General features: G+C 38.6%; 1 protein-coding gene across 1 annotated transcript; it reads left to right on the forward strand.

Annotated features, from left to right (window-relative positions):
• Positions 1 to 2267: 2267 nt before the first annotated feature.
• On the forward strand, positions 2268 to 17367 carry PCYOX1 (prenylcysteine oxidase 1). Its single transcript, XM_016161383.2, has 6 exons — positions 2268 to 2437; positions 3480 to 3686; positions 4717 to 4891; positions 13201 to 13412; positions 13741 to 13893; positions 14308 to 17367. Exons 1-6 carry the CDS (start codon positions 2326 to 2328, stop codon positions 14961 to 14963), a joined length of 1515 nt encoding a protein of 504 aa, XP_016016869.1. The 5' UTR covers positions 2268 to 2325; the 3' UTR covers positions 14964 to 17367.
• Positions 17368 to 17379: the final 12 nt, after the last annotated feature.

The raw sequence follows: 17379 nt of genomic DNA on the forward strand, positions 1-17379 counted from the left end.
AAACCTAATGGGAAAATAGTGCTCAGAGGAGCCCAGCTAGAGTTTTGTCCTTATTGTTACACTTCATATATGTGGTAACATTTTTCCCCCATGATTTTTAAAAAATCTTTTTGAGTTTCAATGGCGGTATTATTTTAAAAGGGCAAGAGTGCAGAGTAAGACAGCCTTCCATCCACCTCTCACTTTGCAAGTCTTTTACACTGTCTCTTCACTAAGTTCAGTAACTCTTTTCCAAGGTTTCAGTAGCAGAAACGAAAGTTTCCATACATGACTCTTGTGCCAAGGTCACTAACATGGTCGATTCTAATAAACCAACAAATATGCACTGAGGTGCGGGCATAATGTAATTTGGAAAAAGGAAAGTAAAAGACACAGAATTTAGTTCTTTCGTGGTAATTTTTAGTTATAGTACAAAAGGAGACTTAATCTTCATATTTTTATGTTCTTAAGCAGACATGTTTATTTCCTGCATGACTTGTATCTTGTTCCATTAACACCTCTACTCACTCTTTCTTACTCTACTTCACTGGCCTCTTTGCTCTTCCTCAACGTACAAGGCATTCTCCCTGCCTAGAAAGCTCTTTCCCCAGATATTTGCCTGGCCTACTCCCTCATTTCCTCCAAGCTTTTGTCAAATGCCACCTTATTCAATGAAGCCTACACTATCATACTTAAAATTGCAACCCATTCCCATTCTTCTTACCCTGCTCTCTATATTACACCATTTACTTATTTATTCTAATTATCATGTCTTGCTTAGCTAGAATATTAGTTTCATTAGAATAAATATTCTATTTTTCTGTGCGCGTGTTTCGAAAACTCTTTAATTAGCAAATGCCTTGGTTTCTAATACACATTGAAACTTTTCTGCGCAGATATATCATTGGTTCAGCAACAAGGATGGGATCCCAAATGGCTACACACAGAACTAAGGAAAACAGCGCAATTGAAAACTCGCTGTAAACCGTACAGCGCATTCCGTCTCAGGTTACTTCTATAACCCCCTAAAACTGTTGTTACAGTCTCACTGAAGCTCCATCACATCCTTGTTCTCTGGGCTGTGCATGCGTGCGTTGTAGTCTGGGGCCGCGATTCCCCGCGACCGCGGCTCGGTGGCCCTCTCCCTTAGAAGGGGTCTACCCTTTCTTCCGCCTTAAGTCGCTCTCCCTCTGCCAGACACCGATTTCTCCTAGGACTCGGCCCCTCCCTTTTACAACTAGGAGAGAAGGTGGGAGGGAATTGTGGCCTCCAGTGGTCTGTTTGGATTTGGGGAGAGAAGTGAAATCTGCGAGGTGCACCCTCTTCATGCCGTATACCAGAGCTCGCTTTTAGGATCCGGCCACCTAAAAGCCTCCCAGGAAACCCAGCACTTTCAGCCCAAGCAGGGCTAAGGTGATTCCAGGTCACGTCTCTCTCTGCCCAGGCGCTTAGAATATATATTTTTTAAAAATCCATTTTGTTCACTGATCTTTCTCAATCGCCTAGAAATTGCCTGTCACTTATAAGGGACTCTATATATATTTATACAATTAATGAATATTTTTTTGCACTGAATTTTCTACTCTATTTCCCCAAGTTCAATCTTCTTTTCACCCAACTTATTTTCCTGCCACCCATGCTGTTCTGCATGTTCATGCATTTGTGGGGGTGGTGGTGGTGGTGGTGGTAGTGGTGGTGATGGTGGTTAATACGCATCATTTTTCTCGCCTAACAATACCAGGACAATAGTTATAGATCCTACATTCGCTTTCATGCTTGCATAATGGTCCACCGTATGACACGGGTACACTACTTTTGCTCATGTCTGTCACTACTTTTCTGCTGCCTTCACCTTGGACCAGCTCATCCCAGGTCTTCATGTTTCCTTTCACCTGGCACCATTTATTCACTCATTTCGTACCCGACACTCCCTGGAACAGAGTGATCGCTCAATAAATATTTGGAACTCCACCTGACTGTTTTAGACAGTTATTAGCTGTGTGCATTCTTTGAGAGGGAGCTACTGAAGGGACAGAAGAGACTACTAGGGAAGTAATAAGGCGTTTCACCCGAATAGATAGGAAGGAAAGAGGAGTGCTGGGTAGTCCTCCTCCGATGCCTTTGGTGTCTCTCTGAAGCAGGGTGGGCTTGGTAGACCGAGTGGACCAGGGTTCGGAGCTCCTGGAAGGACCAGTGGACCTGGGGTGTCAGGGGCGCGGGCGCGCGGGGGCGGACCGAGGCGGGTCTCGGAGGGACGCGGGCGGGGCGGGGAGGGCGGAGTGCGCAGACGCGCGTCAGCCAGCTGATGGTGGGGACCTCCACGCGGAGCGCTGGTCTCTAGGAGCTATGGGACACGCCGTCCGGGATTTTGTCTGGGCGCTTCTGGGGCTGTGGCTGCTACTGTGCAGCTGGAGTGGCCTCGGGAGCGCCGAGCTGCGTGCTCCGCCGGATAAGATCGGTAGGCGAGAAGGGAAAGGGGTGCGGGAGCGCGCCCCGCGCCGGGCGCTCGGTGTGTGGTGCACCAGGCCCCGCAGCCGCGACGTCCGTCAGGCCGCGCGGGCCGAACCGGGAAGAGCGCAGGTTGCGATCTTCCCTGATCACGTCTCAGTGCCGCTTTCGGTGCCCCAGAGACCATGTCTTCCTGGGCAAGGAGACATGCCCACTTGAAGAACTGGCCATGGAAAGGGGACCCATGCAGACAGGCGGACGGGCGGCCTCCAAGCGTGCCTGCAGTCCCTGTCTCCGGAGCTCTGGGGCTCGGAGGAGACCCAAGTCCTCTCGCTACCTTTCCCTGCTACGCCTGTGGGAGGCCAGTCTTCTGGTTTGTCCTGAGCGAAGAGCCGCCTCCGCTCTGCAGATGATGACAGGCGCACGCGGGCTCAGCACATTGAGTAGTGCAAACAAGCTGACCCGTTTGGTTCCCTTGATAGGGTGGAATCCCTTCCCTCCGCTTTGCTGAGGTCGTCCTCTCAGAGGCCCCTGGCTTGCACAATTTCTCTGCCTAGTTTCAGTCATTTTGCTTTTTTGCTCCTTGTTTGTTTGTTTCTTCTTCCGCATAAAACTCTTTTTGGGATCATTGACCTGTCTAGATTAATGAGACCGAGCCAATCTAGGCAAAAATGGCGGCCACTTGAAATGCGTGTTGAAAAGATCCATCTCCTCTGTTCTCATGCGTTGGGCACAAAGAAGGGTTTGCTGGCCCATTGGTGCTTCCACAAAGAACTGAGAATCTTTGGAAATCCGGCAAAAACATTCTAATTAATGTCAATTTGTAAATTAATCTACTACCACTTTTGTCTGGGGGCAACGTCTGTCCAGATTAAGAGTTCTGTCTTCACTGCAGCTGTCATTGGCATACCCCCTACCCAGACTTCCCTAAATTCTTAAAAATAGCCTTACGTAACATTTGTTATTGTGTAAGGGCTTTTCAAAAGCAATAAAACGCACACAGCTGGTAAGAAGGAAAGAAATTTCCTTTTTTTTTTTTTAAACCTCCATAGCGATTATTGGAGCTGGAATTGGTGGCACTTCGGCAGCCTATTATCTGCGGCAGAAATTTGGAAAAGATGTGAAGATTGACCTGTTTGAAAGAGGAGAAGTTGGGGGCCGGCTCGCCACCATGACTGTGGAGGGGCAAGAATATGAGACAGGAGGTTCTGTCATCCATCCTTTAAATCTACACATGAAACGCTTTGTCAAAGACCTGGGTATGTAATTTGGTTTTAGAGCTAAGCAGCTTTCTGTGTGACCGTCCATGAATGTTTTTGTCAGATAGGTAACTGAAACTTTTCCATCTTGTTAATTAATTGCCTTTTATTGGAGAAGGTGGTAAAACTGTTTTCCTCACTTTCCTGCTAGCAGTTGGTACTGCCTTGGTTAGGAGCTACTCCTGTAATGGGACACTCGTTATCAGTTATCTTCAGTTATCTGGAATTACAGCCATAGGGTTGGGGGTGGGGATGCTTGCTGTTGTCAGTTCTTAAACTTCTGAGTTCCTGTTGAAGAATCAAAAAATGGTTTGAGTTAGAAACCTAGTGTGCTCATTTTACAGCTGGGGGAATGGAGCCCAGAAGTTTGAAGTGTCTGGCTTAATGTCACTCACACAGCTATGGGTGCAGACATGTGCTTAGAAGCTGAGACATTTGACTGACTACTTCCTACCAGCAGAGTAGCTGGACAGGTTGTGAGGGATATGTGGCAGATCTCTGCAGGCCCTTTTCTCAGGGAATATTGGGCTATTGGGTAATTTTGGCTGCCTTCCAGTTATGCAAAATAGTTTTTGCACAGAAATGGGATGTCACCTTTCCCTTAGCTGCTGTCCACATCTCCTGTGCATACTTCCTGGGCCTCTCTTCCATGAGGGCAAATGTATTCCAGGAGCAGTAATGCTGCAGAGATTCATGTCTGTGACATTTCTGTTTTTAAGTTACATTTGGTTAGTAATCTGTTTTTTCCCTCTCACTTTTTAGTCTTTTTAGGCCAAAAAATAGCCAGTCTAGTTTTGATATTGCTGCCTGATCCCCTGATCCATCTTTTACAGAATCTACTTTTGGACAGTGTAGTGAATTATAGTATTCCACTATTCTAAAGATAGAGCTTCTTTATTATGTCTCCTGAGAACTGGGGGAAGCCCGGAATTCATTTACCTCAGAGTGTTCCCAATAGATCAGATTACTTACTATCTTTTGCTCAGCATAGGAACCACTGAATTTGCTTACCCTTTCTCTGTTTTTGCAGGTCTCTCTGCTGTCCAGAGTTCTGGTGGCCTAATGGGGGTGTATAATGGCGAGAGTCTGGTGTTCGAAGAGAGCAGCTGGTTTATAATTAACATAATTAAACTAATCTGGCAGTATGGATTTCAGTCCCTTCGAATGCACATGTGGGTAGAGGATATATTAGACAAGTTTATGAGGTAATTTTTTCCCCCTTTCATTTAAACTAAGATCTTTTAGTTAGATGATCTTTAAGAATTAAGTTTCTTAGAATAGTCAGTTCTCTACCTAACTGCAAAGCCTGTTTGTAAGACTGTTAGACAAAATGTTTTATATAAAATATGCAGACCGTTTATCCACTTGGAAATTGAAAGGATAGTTTATTATTGCTTCTGAAATGTATTTTGCAAACGTTTATTTAGTGTTGCCAGACACTCTTATGCTCTGCAAATATTAACTTCTTGAATTCTCATGACAACTCTCTAGGTAGGTAGGTAGTAATATTAGCTTCTTATTACAGATGTGGAAGGTGGAGGCGTGGGGAGGTCTCAAGTATGCAAGTATACACCTCCTAATAAGTGGCAGACTCAAGCGTCTTACACAGGCAGGCTGGCTCCAGAGCCCTCACTGTTTTTGTTTTTTACAGTATTTAAAAAAATGTTTTTCAATTACAGTTGACATTCAATATTATTTTATTAGTTTTAGGTGTATAGCATGGAGGTTAGACATTCATATAATTTACTAAGTGATCCCCCAACAAATGTATATATATTTAGCACCATATATACTTATTACAATATTACTGACAATATTTCCTATGCTGTACTTTACATCTCCCTGACTATTTTGTAACTATCAATTTTACTTACTCCCTTCACCTTTTTCACTCAGCCCTCCAACCCCGCTTTCATCTGGCAGAGTCCTCACTCTTAATCTCTTCACTGTGCTGGTATTGTATAGGTGAATGAGATCATGTGTGCAAGAGCTTGTAGAAAGGATTAGAAAAGTAAGCTTTAATCGTGACATGATGCTTTAGTGAGCCAGCAGCCTGAGATAGAGTATCAGTTGTAGGCCCTAAGAATTTAATTAGGATGTTACGTTCTAGCACTGTCCTGGGGAGTGACAAATACAAGTGCCTCTTTTTCTCTTTATGTTTTTCTGTATTTTCAAATTATTCTGTGTGTGTCACGTGCATTGCTTTCGTAATTAAGGAAAATAACATAAAATAACCAGTCTAACTTTTAAAGATGCAACCTTCTTTTTTTAAGGCTGTGTTAAATTTTTTGCTGGTTTACTATTTTAGATGCTGGAGAAATTCAAATTGTAAATGTTATTAATATTTCATTACTATGATTGTTCCGCTGTGATAAAATAATCGTTAAAAAGGTAAAATTACACATTACATGACCAAGTATTAACCAGACAAATATAAGAATTGAGTAGGATAAATATGTTCTAGTTTCTATAACTGAAGGTAATTAGGGATTTCTTTCTATACATCATTCTTGGGTAAATTCCTTGAATACCTTTCCAGTGGGTACATTAAGTTTAGCTACAGTGTAAATTGTTTTAAAGTACTCATTCACCAAATATTGAGTGCCTGTTATGTGCCAAGCACTATTCTAGGTCTTGAGGATATACAACTTAGACCATGTCCCTGCCCTCAAAGAATATATATTCTAGCAGAAAGACCAACAATAAACTAATAACTAAGAAAATATGTAGAATTTGTGAGGAGACAGGCAGTCACTTTTTAAAGAAGATAGGTGGCATGTTGCTGCACACTCGAGAATCCAGTTCACATGGCATTAGATGCAGCTCCACCTGTGTGTGTCATTTTCTTACCTGTGACTTGCTTGACATGTAGAGAATTGCCCTTTGAGAAATTTAAGGAATCACTTTTGAAGTGAATTTGGGGTATTGTAGAATGGTGAAAAAGATGAAGTTAGGGGAATATACAGATTATACTATTTTTGCATTTTAAAAAACGATTCCCAGACATTATGGAATTACTGCTTCCTCCAGTCTATTTTTGATATTTGATTATTCAGCACTGATCTGTATGTTATTTAAAGGGCCATGCTTCATACATTTCTATTTCAATAAATTAAGAACGTAGAAATCTTATTTTGATAATTTTATTATATCCTATGAGATAGTTGGAGAGAAGGCTGGTATTGAGCCAGCATGTGTCAGTTGTTAAGTGGGGAACTATTGCTGGACTTTCCTTGGGCAGAAATCCTACAGCCCCTGATATTCACATTTTTCCAGGTTACTTTCCAGTTCTGAGCATTTATTTCTTCAGTTGGGTGCCGTAAGGAAGGAATATCATTCAACCAGAAGAACTGTGCACAAAAAAATGCTCAAAACTGGAAATAACAAAGCCTTCTCCTGATACTCTAGTCACCATTCATCTCTTTTTTCAAACATCTGTTGACTATTATGTGGTGCACACCACACACCACACTTGTATTCTATAGTATGCATAATTAGAATGTAGTCGATATTCACTCAGATGTTTGTCGAATGAATCCTCTGGTCCATTGATGACTTCCTGTTGAGATGTCTTGGTTTCTAGGCTAAGTTAGTTCTTATTCTTATCTCTTAATACTTATTTCATTTCTGGGGACTTGTTTTATTCTTAACACTTATTGATCTGAGACTCATAGGATTCAAAATGAAAGACTTCATAAACTCCCCCATTTCCTTCCAAAAAATATTGTTTGTTATTTCTAACAAATATTTTGAGTCATTTAAAAAATTCTTTTCTCTTTCTCATTTCCCAAATCCAGTCTCTCTTGAATCCTATCAGTTTTAAAATATATCCAGGATTCCACCACTTTTCATCACCACCACTGGTACTACTTTGATCTGAGCCACTATTATCTCTTATCTATATTGCTAGTAGGCTGAATAATGCAAGATGTCTACATCCTAATCCCTGAAACCTGTGAATGTATTACCTTCCATGAGAAAAGGGGTTTTGCAGATTATTTTAAAATGGGAAGATTATTCTCAAATTAGATGGACCCAGTGTAATCACAAAAGTCCTTATAAGAGAGAGGCAGGAGGATCAGAGTGAGTAGTAGGAGATGTGATGATGGAAGCAATAGCTTGGAGTGATGCTGGGAATGGGCCATGAGCCAAGAAATGCAGGCGGCTTATAGAAGCTGAAAAAAGCAAGAATGGATTTTTTCCCTCAGAGCTTCCAGAAGGAACCAGCCTTGTGGACACCTTAACTTTAGCTCAGTGTGATTGACTTTGGATTTCTAACCTTCAGAATCATAAGATAATAATTTTGTGTTGTTTTTAGCTTCTAAGTCTGTGATAATTTGTTACTGCAATGGTAGAAAACAGTATACCTCCTAACTCATCTCCATGTTTTTGCTTTTGTATCACCACAATTTGTTTTCAGCATAGCAGCCAAAGTATTTTTTTCATTTGTTTGTTTGTTTTGTTTTTTAACTCTAAGAGTCATCACATTACATCTCTGCTCAGAAACTTTTAGTAGCTATTTCGTGCAGAGTAATAGCCAAAATCTGTACTATGGCTTGGAAGACCTGACATAGATAATCCTATTCCTTACGTCTTTATTTCCTGTTTTATGGGCAGAATTTTGTCTGCCTCAAATTCAATCGTTGAAGTCCTAACTTGCTATGTGACTGTATTTGTAGATAGAGCTTTTTAATGAAGTAAGTAATTTAAAATGAGTATGTTAGGGTGGGCCCTATCTAATCTGACCAGTGTTCATATAAGAAGAGGAGTTTAGAACACACACAGAAGAGACACCAGGGATGTGCACGCACAGAGAAAGACCATGTGAGGAGACAGCGAGAAGGTGGCCATCCACAAGCCAAGGAGACAGGCCTCAGAAGAAACCAAACCTGCCAGTCCCATTATCTCGGACTTCTAACCTCCAGAACTGTGAGAAATAAATTTTTGTTGTTTAAGCCACCTAGTCTGTGATACTTTGTTATGGCAAGTCTAGTGAACTAATATTGTTCTACCCTTTGTTGAAAGTGAGATATCGAAGTCTCCAACTATTGTTGTTGGATTGTGTGTTCCTCCCTTCAATTCTGTCGGTTTTGTTTCATGTATTTTAGAGCTCCGTTGTTAGATGTATGTAGGTTTATAATTGTTATGTCTTACTGATGAACTAACCCTTTTATAATTATAAAATGTCTTCCTTTGTCTCTAGTAACCATTTTTGTCTTAAAGTCTATTTCCTCTGATATTAGTGTACTACTCCAGGCCTCTTGGTTACTGTTTGCATGGTATACCTTTTTCCATCTTTTTACTTTCAATCTATTCGTGTCTTTGCATCTAATGTGTATTTCTTGTAGATAGCATATAGGCGGATCACGTTTTAAAATCCATTCTGTCAGTCACTGCCTTATGATTGGAGCGTTTGGTCCATTTATGTTTAATATAATTACTGTTAAGGTAGGATTTATGTCTGTTATTTTGCTATTTGTATTTTGTATGTTTTATGGTGTTTTTATTTCTCTAGTCCTCCATTACTGGTTTCTTTTGTTTTATCTATTCATTTGCTGATGGACATTTAGGTCACTTCTACCTCTTGACTATTGTGAATAATATTGTAGTAAATATGGATGTTCATATATCTCTGATCCTGTTTTCAGTTCTTTTGGATATGTTACCCAGAAGTGGGATAGCTGGATCATATGGTAATTCTACTTTCAATATTTTGAGGAATCTTTATACTGTTTTCTATACAGTTATACCATTTTACATTTTCACCAACAATACACAAGAGTTCCAATTTCTCCACATCCTTGTTGACACTTGTTTTCTGATTTTTAGATAATGACCATCCTAAAAGGCATGAGGCAGTGTTCTCTTTGGTTTTGATTTGCATTTCCCCAATGATTAGTGATGTTGAGCATCTTTTCATATGCCCATTGACCATTGGTATATCTTCTTTGGAGAAATGTCTATTTAAGTTTTTTGCCTATTTTTTAATTGAATTTTATTGTTGTTGTTGAGTTGTAGGATTCTTTATTTACTTTGGATATTAAACCCTTACCAGGTTTGCACATATTTTATCTCATTCCATAGGTTGCCTTTTCACTGTTGATTGTTTGTTGCACAGAGGTTTTAAAGTTTGATGTAGTCTCAATTATCTGTTTTTGCTTTTGTCGCCTGAACTTTTGGTATATCCAGATAATCATTGCCAAATTCAGTGTCATGAAACTTTTCCCCTAATGTTTTCTTCTAGGAGTTTTATAGTTTCAGGTCTTATGTTTATGTCTTTTTGCATGTGGATATCCAGTTTCCTTGCACTATCCTTCACCCCATTTCATAGCTTGCTACTTTTATCAAAGATTATTTGACCATATATGTGTGAGTTTATTTCTGCGTTTTGTATTTTGTTCCCTTGGTTTATATGTCTGTCATTTTGCTAGTATCATACTATTTTGATTACTGTAGTTTTGTAATATGCTTTGAAATCAGAAAGTGTGAGGCCTCCAGTTTTTTTTTGTTTGTTTGTTTTTTCCTCTCTTCAGATTATTTTGGCCACTTGGGGTCTTTTGAGATTTCATATGAATTGTAGATTTTTTTCTGTTACTGTAGAAAATGCCATTGAGAATTTGATAGGGCTTTCATTGATCTGGAAATGACTTAAAGTAATATGGACATTTTAACAATATCAAGTCTTTCAGTCCATGAACACAGGATGTCTTTAATGGCTTTCAGCAATGTTTTGTAGTTTTCAGTGTGCAGGCCTTTTCGTCTCCTTGGTTAACTAAGTTTATTCCTAAATGTTTTATTCTTTTTGATGCTATTGTAGTGGGATTGTCTTAATTTCCTTTTCATATTGTTTATCATTAGTATATAGAGCATATTTAAAATAAATTGAGATATAATTGACATATAACATTATTTCGATAGATAAATTTAAGGCATATAGCATGTTGATTTGATACATTTATATATTGCAATGTGATTACCACCACAGCTAGTTAACCCCTCTGTCATGTCATGTTTATTTGGTGAGAACATTTAAGATCTAGTCTCTTAGCAACTTTGAAGTATATAATACGATATTGTTGGCTATAATTACTGTACTGTGCATCAGATCTCCAGAACTTATTCACCTTCCCCAGATACTACCAGGCTTACATCCTTACCTCCTTCAGGTCTTTGCTTAGGTGTCACATTCTCAGTGAGGCTTTCCTTTACTAATTTTTTTGGGCCATCTGATTTAGAGTTGCAACCCCACCAGGTCTAAGCATTCCTAATCTGTCTTTTTGATTTACTTTTCTTTTTAATACTTATTGTCTTCTAACCTGTTATATAATTTATTCACGTTTATTTATTTTTAACCTGTTTCCCAACTAGAACACGAGCTCCACTGGGGCAGGAATTTTTTTTCTCTTTGTTGTGTTGACTCTATCCTTAGCACCTAGAACAGTGCCTGGCTCAAAGTTGATGCTCCATAATTATTTATGGAAAGAATAAATGAATGAGTAAATGTTAAGGGTTATACAATAGTAGTTTAAAAAGAAAAAAGCTGTATAAACAATCTGATTAGCAGAAATTACTAGTTACATATCTAATTTTTTAGTAAATATTTATTCTAATGCAACTAGTATTATAAAACAGTTACAATGCTTGGTGTTTATATGGTGTATGTTGTCTCATGACACCCTCTAGCCTTTACTTAAGAAGGCTTGCTTGAGTGGGGTTTGGGCTCAGGTGGGAGAAGGTGGGGAATAATTTTTTTTTTATGATTTATTTAAGTTATTTAATTGGCTTCTATTTTGTCATGCTGTTAGCCAACAGTCACTCTTCATTATCCACTCTTCATTTTATGAGATATTCAGGCTGTTATTTTTCTAAAGAATTCGGTGTTTTCATACTGTTTTTTTTTCTATTTCCTATGAATTAGAAGCCAAATACGTTGGAAAGAGTTAGTTTAGTTTTTCAGTTTTGGCACTGGTATCAGTTTTCCCCACAAAAATTTATTCAACATTTTGTATACTACACTGTTAAGGCAGTAGGTAATATTGAAATGGATATGACATTGTCCCTTGCTCTATAAAAATTTACAGTTTATTTTGGAGAAGAAAGTTGATGTAGAAGTTGATCACTAATCTTTCTTTAGCACTTATTTCTTCCATTTTTCATATGCTTGTCTGTGCATGTACCTTATTACCTGTCCCTAAGCTTCTTGAGGGAAAAGAACAATGTTTTTCTCATTTCTGTATCACTTGCAGTCTGAAAAATTATGTATTACTACATAAACTAATTTATATGGATGTTCCTTTAAGTCCATAAAATGAAGGAAAATGTCAGGTGCTATTTCCTAAAAATAATACTACAAAGTAATATCTAAGTGCTGAATGAGTGGCACATGTGCGGTTTTATGGGACTTTTAGAGACGATGACATCACTGTGGACTGAGAAGTTGGGCAAGACTTTGCAGAGGAGGTAGGATACAAGCTTTAAAGGAAGTGTAGCTGCTTTGGGGTTCAGAATGGGAAGTGTATTCCAGTTAGAGGGGAGATCTAGTGCAGTGTTGGGGAGCAATATAGAGAGCATATTTAGAGATCAGTGAGTGAGTCAGGTTGCTCAAGTGGAGAGGATGATGGTGTGTGTGCGCACACACACGTGCGGGAGGCGTAGGGTTGAGGACAGAGAAGGCTAGTTGTGCTTGAGCCTTCGACTTTCCATGTGACTTTTAGACTACTTTTAGTACTTCTACTTAGTTTCTTTGCCTGCGGTTAGAGCAAAGGAGTTAGAATTGATGAGTTTGGCTCTAAAATTTATGATTTTTAAAAAAATGTCAGGACTCTATTTAGTAAGCAGTAAGCAAGATGTTTTTGAGTAAGTGAATAGATGACAAAATAAAAGATATTTTAGGGCTTTGGGAGATTAATTGAACAGCTAGAAGCAGTTAGATTATTCATTTTATTAGTTTGAATATAAATCCTGACTCAAGATCAGGGAAATGAGAATAAGTAACTGGAGAGGTTAGAAAGATTAATAAGGTTTCCTTCATGGGTGGGAGAGGCAGAAAGCAAAAGTGAAAATGTTTAAGTTTGAAACTAAATGAACTGAGAATGACATGTAGGAATGACCTGTTATTTTTGGTTGGGATAGTGGGTGAATGGAGAAGATCAAGCCTGGTGGAAAGATGTAGTTTAATTTTAGACATGTCTTAAGTGTTACTGTAAGATAAAAAGATAAATGAGAACAAGATGTACCCACTTCTTTAAAGGTACTCCCAGTGACCATATAAATGCAGAAGACTGTAAGCAAAGGACAGTGGACTTCCAGAGGAGACAGAGAAAGAGGGAGGGCCAAGAGCTTCTGGGATACCTGGGGAAGATGGTGACTGAAGTGTGTCTCACATGATGGGTAGGAACTAATTAGAAGAAAACATGAAAGTCAGTTTGAGTTTTAATGATGCTATTTCACTTATTTATGCACCCCCTTCCAGCTATCTCATTTGGTGTTTAATGGCCATTTTTCTTTTCAAAAGGATCTACCGCTACCAGTCTCATGATTATGCCTTCAGTACTGTAGAAAATTTACTGCATTCTCTAGGAGGGGATGACTTCCTTAGAATGCTTAACCGAACACTTCTTGAAACCTTGCAGAAAGCAGGCTTCTCTGAGAAATTCCTTGATGAAATTGTTGCTCCTGTCATGAGGGTCAATTACGGCCAAAGCACAAACATCAATGGTTTTGTGGGTAAGCCAAGACTTGGATCCATTCTGGGCATTAGTTCATAGTGGGGCTTACCTGATATTGTGGTATCTTCTGACTGTAGGCCAAGACTAACTTCCACTGTGAAACCTGACATTGTTGGCAAAATTGTGTAAATGTAGATGTGCATTTTTATGGGGCTTTTATTAGTTGAATGGTTCTCTACTGGGTGAGATTTTGTCCCCAGAGGCCATTTGGCAATGTGTGGAGACATTTGGAGCAGAAGTCACCTAATTAGGAAGGGAAAGTGGGTGAGGTGGCAGGTCTCTTACAGAGTCGGAATTAAAACACATTTTTTTCCTACCACTGACAGGGGCAGTGTCACTAGCTTGTGCTGATTCTGGCCTTTGGGCAGTAAAAGGTGGCAATAAACTTATTTGCTCAGGGCTCCTTCAGGCTTCCAAAAGCAACCTTATATCTGGTTCAGTAATGTACATAGAGGAGAAAACACGGACCAAGCAGACAGGTAAGCTTGAACTTCTATTTTATTGTTCCTAATTTCCCCTGTAGAAAATAATTGCTCGGGGAGAAAAACTTCTCCATCTCTCTCAGTTCCAAATGATGGAATTTAACATTGTATATGTTGTGCCATGTAGAAATAGTCCCAAATGTGCTTAAGTACAGTGGCATGACTCTTTGGATTTAAAAAATAATCTCATCCTCAAAAGCAAAAACTCCATATTTTGTTCTTATTGACAAAGCATTATTTCTATTTCAAGTAGGAAATTGGCCTCAATTATGGACAGTTATCTTAATGGATAAATTCCTTCAATTCCTTAGAATTATAAACTCTTAAGAAGGCATAGAATTATTTTTAGAAGGTGTAAAATACAGTATGTTAGAAACACTAAAGAAATGTATGCTTCCTTATTTCCTCTAGGAACCCCCACAAAGATGTACGAAGTGGCCTACCAAACTGGATCTGAGACCCATTCAGACTTTTATGACATCGTCTTGGTGGCCACTCCATTGAATCGAAAAATGTCCAATATAACTTTTCTCAACTTTGATCCTCCAATTGAGGAATTCCATCAATACTACCAATATATTGTGACAACTTTAATTAAGGGGAACTTGAATTCCACTATTTTTAACTCCAGAGCCTTAGGTAAATTTGATCTCAGTACAATCTTAACCACTGATAATTCAGATTTGTTCATTAACAGCATTGGGATTGTGTCCTCTGTAAGAGAAAATAATCCTCAACCATCAGAAGATGGTACATATGTTTGGAAGATCTTTTCCCAAGAAACTCTTACTAAAAAACAAATTTTAAAGCTCTTTTTGTCCTATGATTATGCTGTGAAGCAGCAGTGGCTTGCATATCCTCACTATAAGCCTCCAGAGAAATGCCCCTCTATCATACTTCATGATCGACTTTATTACCTCAATGGCATAGAGTGTGCAGCAAGTGCCATGGAGATGAGTGCCATTGCAGCCCACAATGCCGCTCTCCTTGCCTATCACCGCTGGAATGGACATACAGACATGATTGACCAAGAGGATTTATATGAGAAACTTAAAACTGAACTATGAAATAACACTTTCACTTTTCCCCCCTCTTGGTTCCCAGTGGAATATCACTGGCAAAAAAAGAACACAATCTGAGCAGAGATGATTTCAAATCACATGTTTTGCCATTGTTTAACATGAGTAATCCCAGTGAGTCATGAGACAATATAAGGATCTCATAAATAAGCGTGAAAGTGTACCTACTGCACTTATCCCATCTCCAGAATTTCTTAACTCTTCTTTAAATATCCATCAGCAGTGTTTCCCGAACTCGTTTGATCATAAGAATCATTTGAGGTTTGATAAACATAAAATTCTCTATCTCTTCTGGAGATTGATTCAGTAGGTCTGGAGATGAGGCCCTGGATTTTGAATAAAATCTTAGAACATTTTAAGCTGAACACTTGAATTAGAACTTAAAACACGTTTTAGTTGGGGACTAGTTTATTTGTACTTCACAGCTGGATGTGATCTTGAGTCAGATTGTTAAAACTGCTGTGGGAGTTGGTATCTTATGCCTGGCTTTAGTAATTTATACTTTTTCAAAGTAAATGCCTCACTGAAGGCTTGACTTTAATGTTTTTTTGATTTCTTGTCTCATTTTTTAAGGGTGAAATTCATAAGTCTTAGTAGTATAACCTTAAGATGTCATACAAGTCTCTAGTAAAATGAAAAGCAAATATAGGCTCACTGAAGAAACTGACATTCAATTATCGAATCCTCACCCAATATCTAGAAAATATTGATATACCCTTATAGATTCTAATTTAACGGACTAAGGATGGGACCTCAGCATTGTAGCTTGTTAAAAGTTCCTAATGTGCAGCCTGGGTCGAGAATCATGGATTTAGAGTCTAAAATGTTTCCAAAGGGTTTTTTAGTGCCTTGAAAGTCCCAAGAAATCCAATTCATTATCAAAGCAGATGGATTTTGTGAAGAATTTCTCAGTGAGAACTTTAGCAGTAACCTTGATAGTAAGCAGCATTGACAGCCTAACAGCAGAGGTAACTTGGATTACTACAGAGTTGACACAAGTAGGATATTCGGAATGACACCATGCTTGATCAAATCCAGCATGTCTAAAGAGTTAAATGCTTCTAAAGCTACTGTACCATTTTGGGTGAGAAACTGGTTGCTGAAATCTTTTAATGCGTAAGTTCTCAACCTTGGCTGCACATTGGAATCTTTTGTCGGACTTTAAAGCTTCCCAAATGATTTTAATATGCAGCCAAGCTTGAGAATCAGTTCTACATCTACTGTATGAAGATCATTAATGACTGTCTTATAGTAACTGTTAGGACAGAACAAGTAAAAGCTTGTGAATTTAACAGTAACAGCAACAAAGTTAACGTGTACTGTTAAAAAAATTTGTCAAAGCATTTTTTCTCTAATTTTATTTTTAAAAAGAATGTTGAGGCATTCAAATTTTTTTTTCCTCTTGTTTTAATGAAGACAGTATGCAGAGAATGTAACATACTGTGCTATGTACATACTAGACTGGTAAATACTAATAGTTAACTTAATCTTATAACTTGTTTTGCAATGGGATGTCAAGCATATTCGTTTTAATGCAATCATAGTATTAAAGGATGTATGTTTTTTATTGGACAAAAAATACCATCAGAGCTTGTTAACTACAGAAGACCATTCGTTTTTTTACAGAAGAGAATGGTAAAGGGCTTAATGAAAGCCAGCTCCATTCTAGTGGTTCTCCAACTTAGGTATGCATCAGACTTACCTGAAAGGCTTGTTAAAACATTTCTGGGCTCACCCCCAGAGTCTGTTTCAATAGGTTTGAGGTGGCATACAAAAATTTGCATTTCTATTAAGGTCCCAGGTGATGTTCCTGGTTTAGGAACCACACTTACAAGAGAACTAGTTCTATAATTCAGCTCTATGTGGTTGAAAAATTGAAAGCCTGTCAGCTTCAATGAAGATTTAAAAAGAATTACTAGAGAAGAATGTTACAATAAAATTGTTGGATTATACACCAGCTCTCCTTATTGTGATTAAGTTGGTTTGATCCCTCTAGCTGTTCTTTTGCCATAAATAGGAAATATTATTTTAGAGCTACATCCGGTGTGCTGTTTTACAGTTACCTTATATACTCACTGTATACCCCATTCTCTGCAGTTTTAAAGTGACTCAAGATTTGTAGTCTTACTACCAGATCACAAAAAGAATAGGCATTTACTTGGTAGGTTTCTTAAGGTTAGGCTTATGACACAACCATCTGTAATATAGCTTTCATCAGCTGGTGTGCCCTCATATGTATGAACTACATGAATGTATTATGGCAGCATTATCATTATTCTCTATACTTTACAAAGAACAATACACTGGAATGTTTTTCTCTGGAATTCTATTTCTACTCTTGTATTAAAAACTTTTTCCCACTTATGTTTGAAATAAACAACTACATCATTAATTCCTGTTTTAT

The sequence above is a fragment of the Rousettus aegyptiacus genome, unplaced genomic scaffold (genome assembly GCF_014176215.1).
Source record: "Rousettus aegyptiacus isolate mRouAeg1 unplaced genomic scaffold, mRouAeg1.p scaffold_m13_p_7, whole genome shotgun sequence".
NCBI classification, from domain to species: domain Eukaryota; kingdom Metazoa; phylum Chordata; class Mammalia; order Chiroptera; family Pteropodidae; genus Rousettus; species Rousettus aegyptiacus.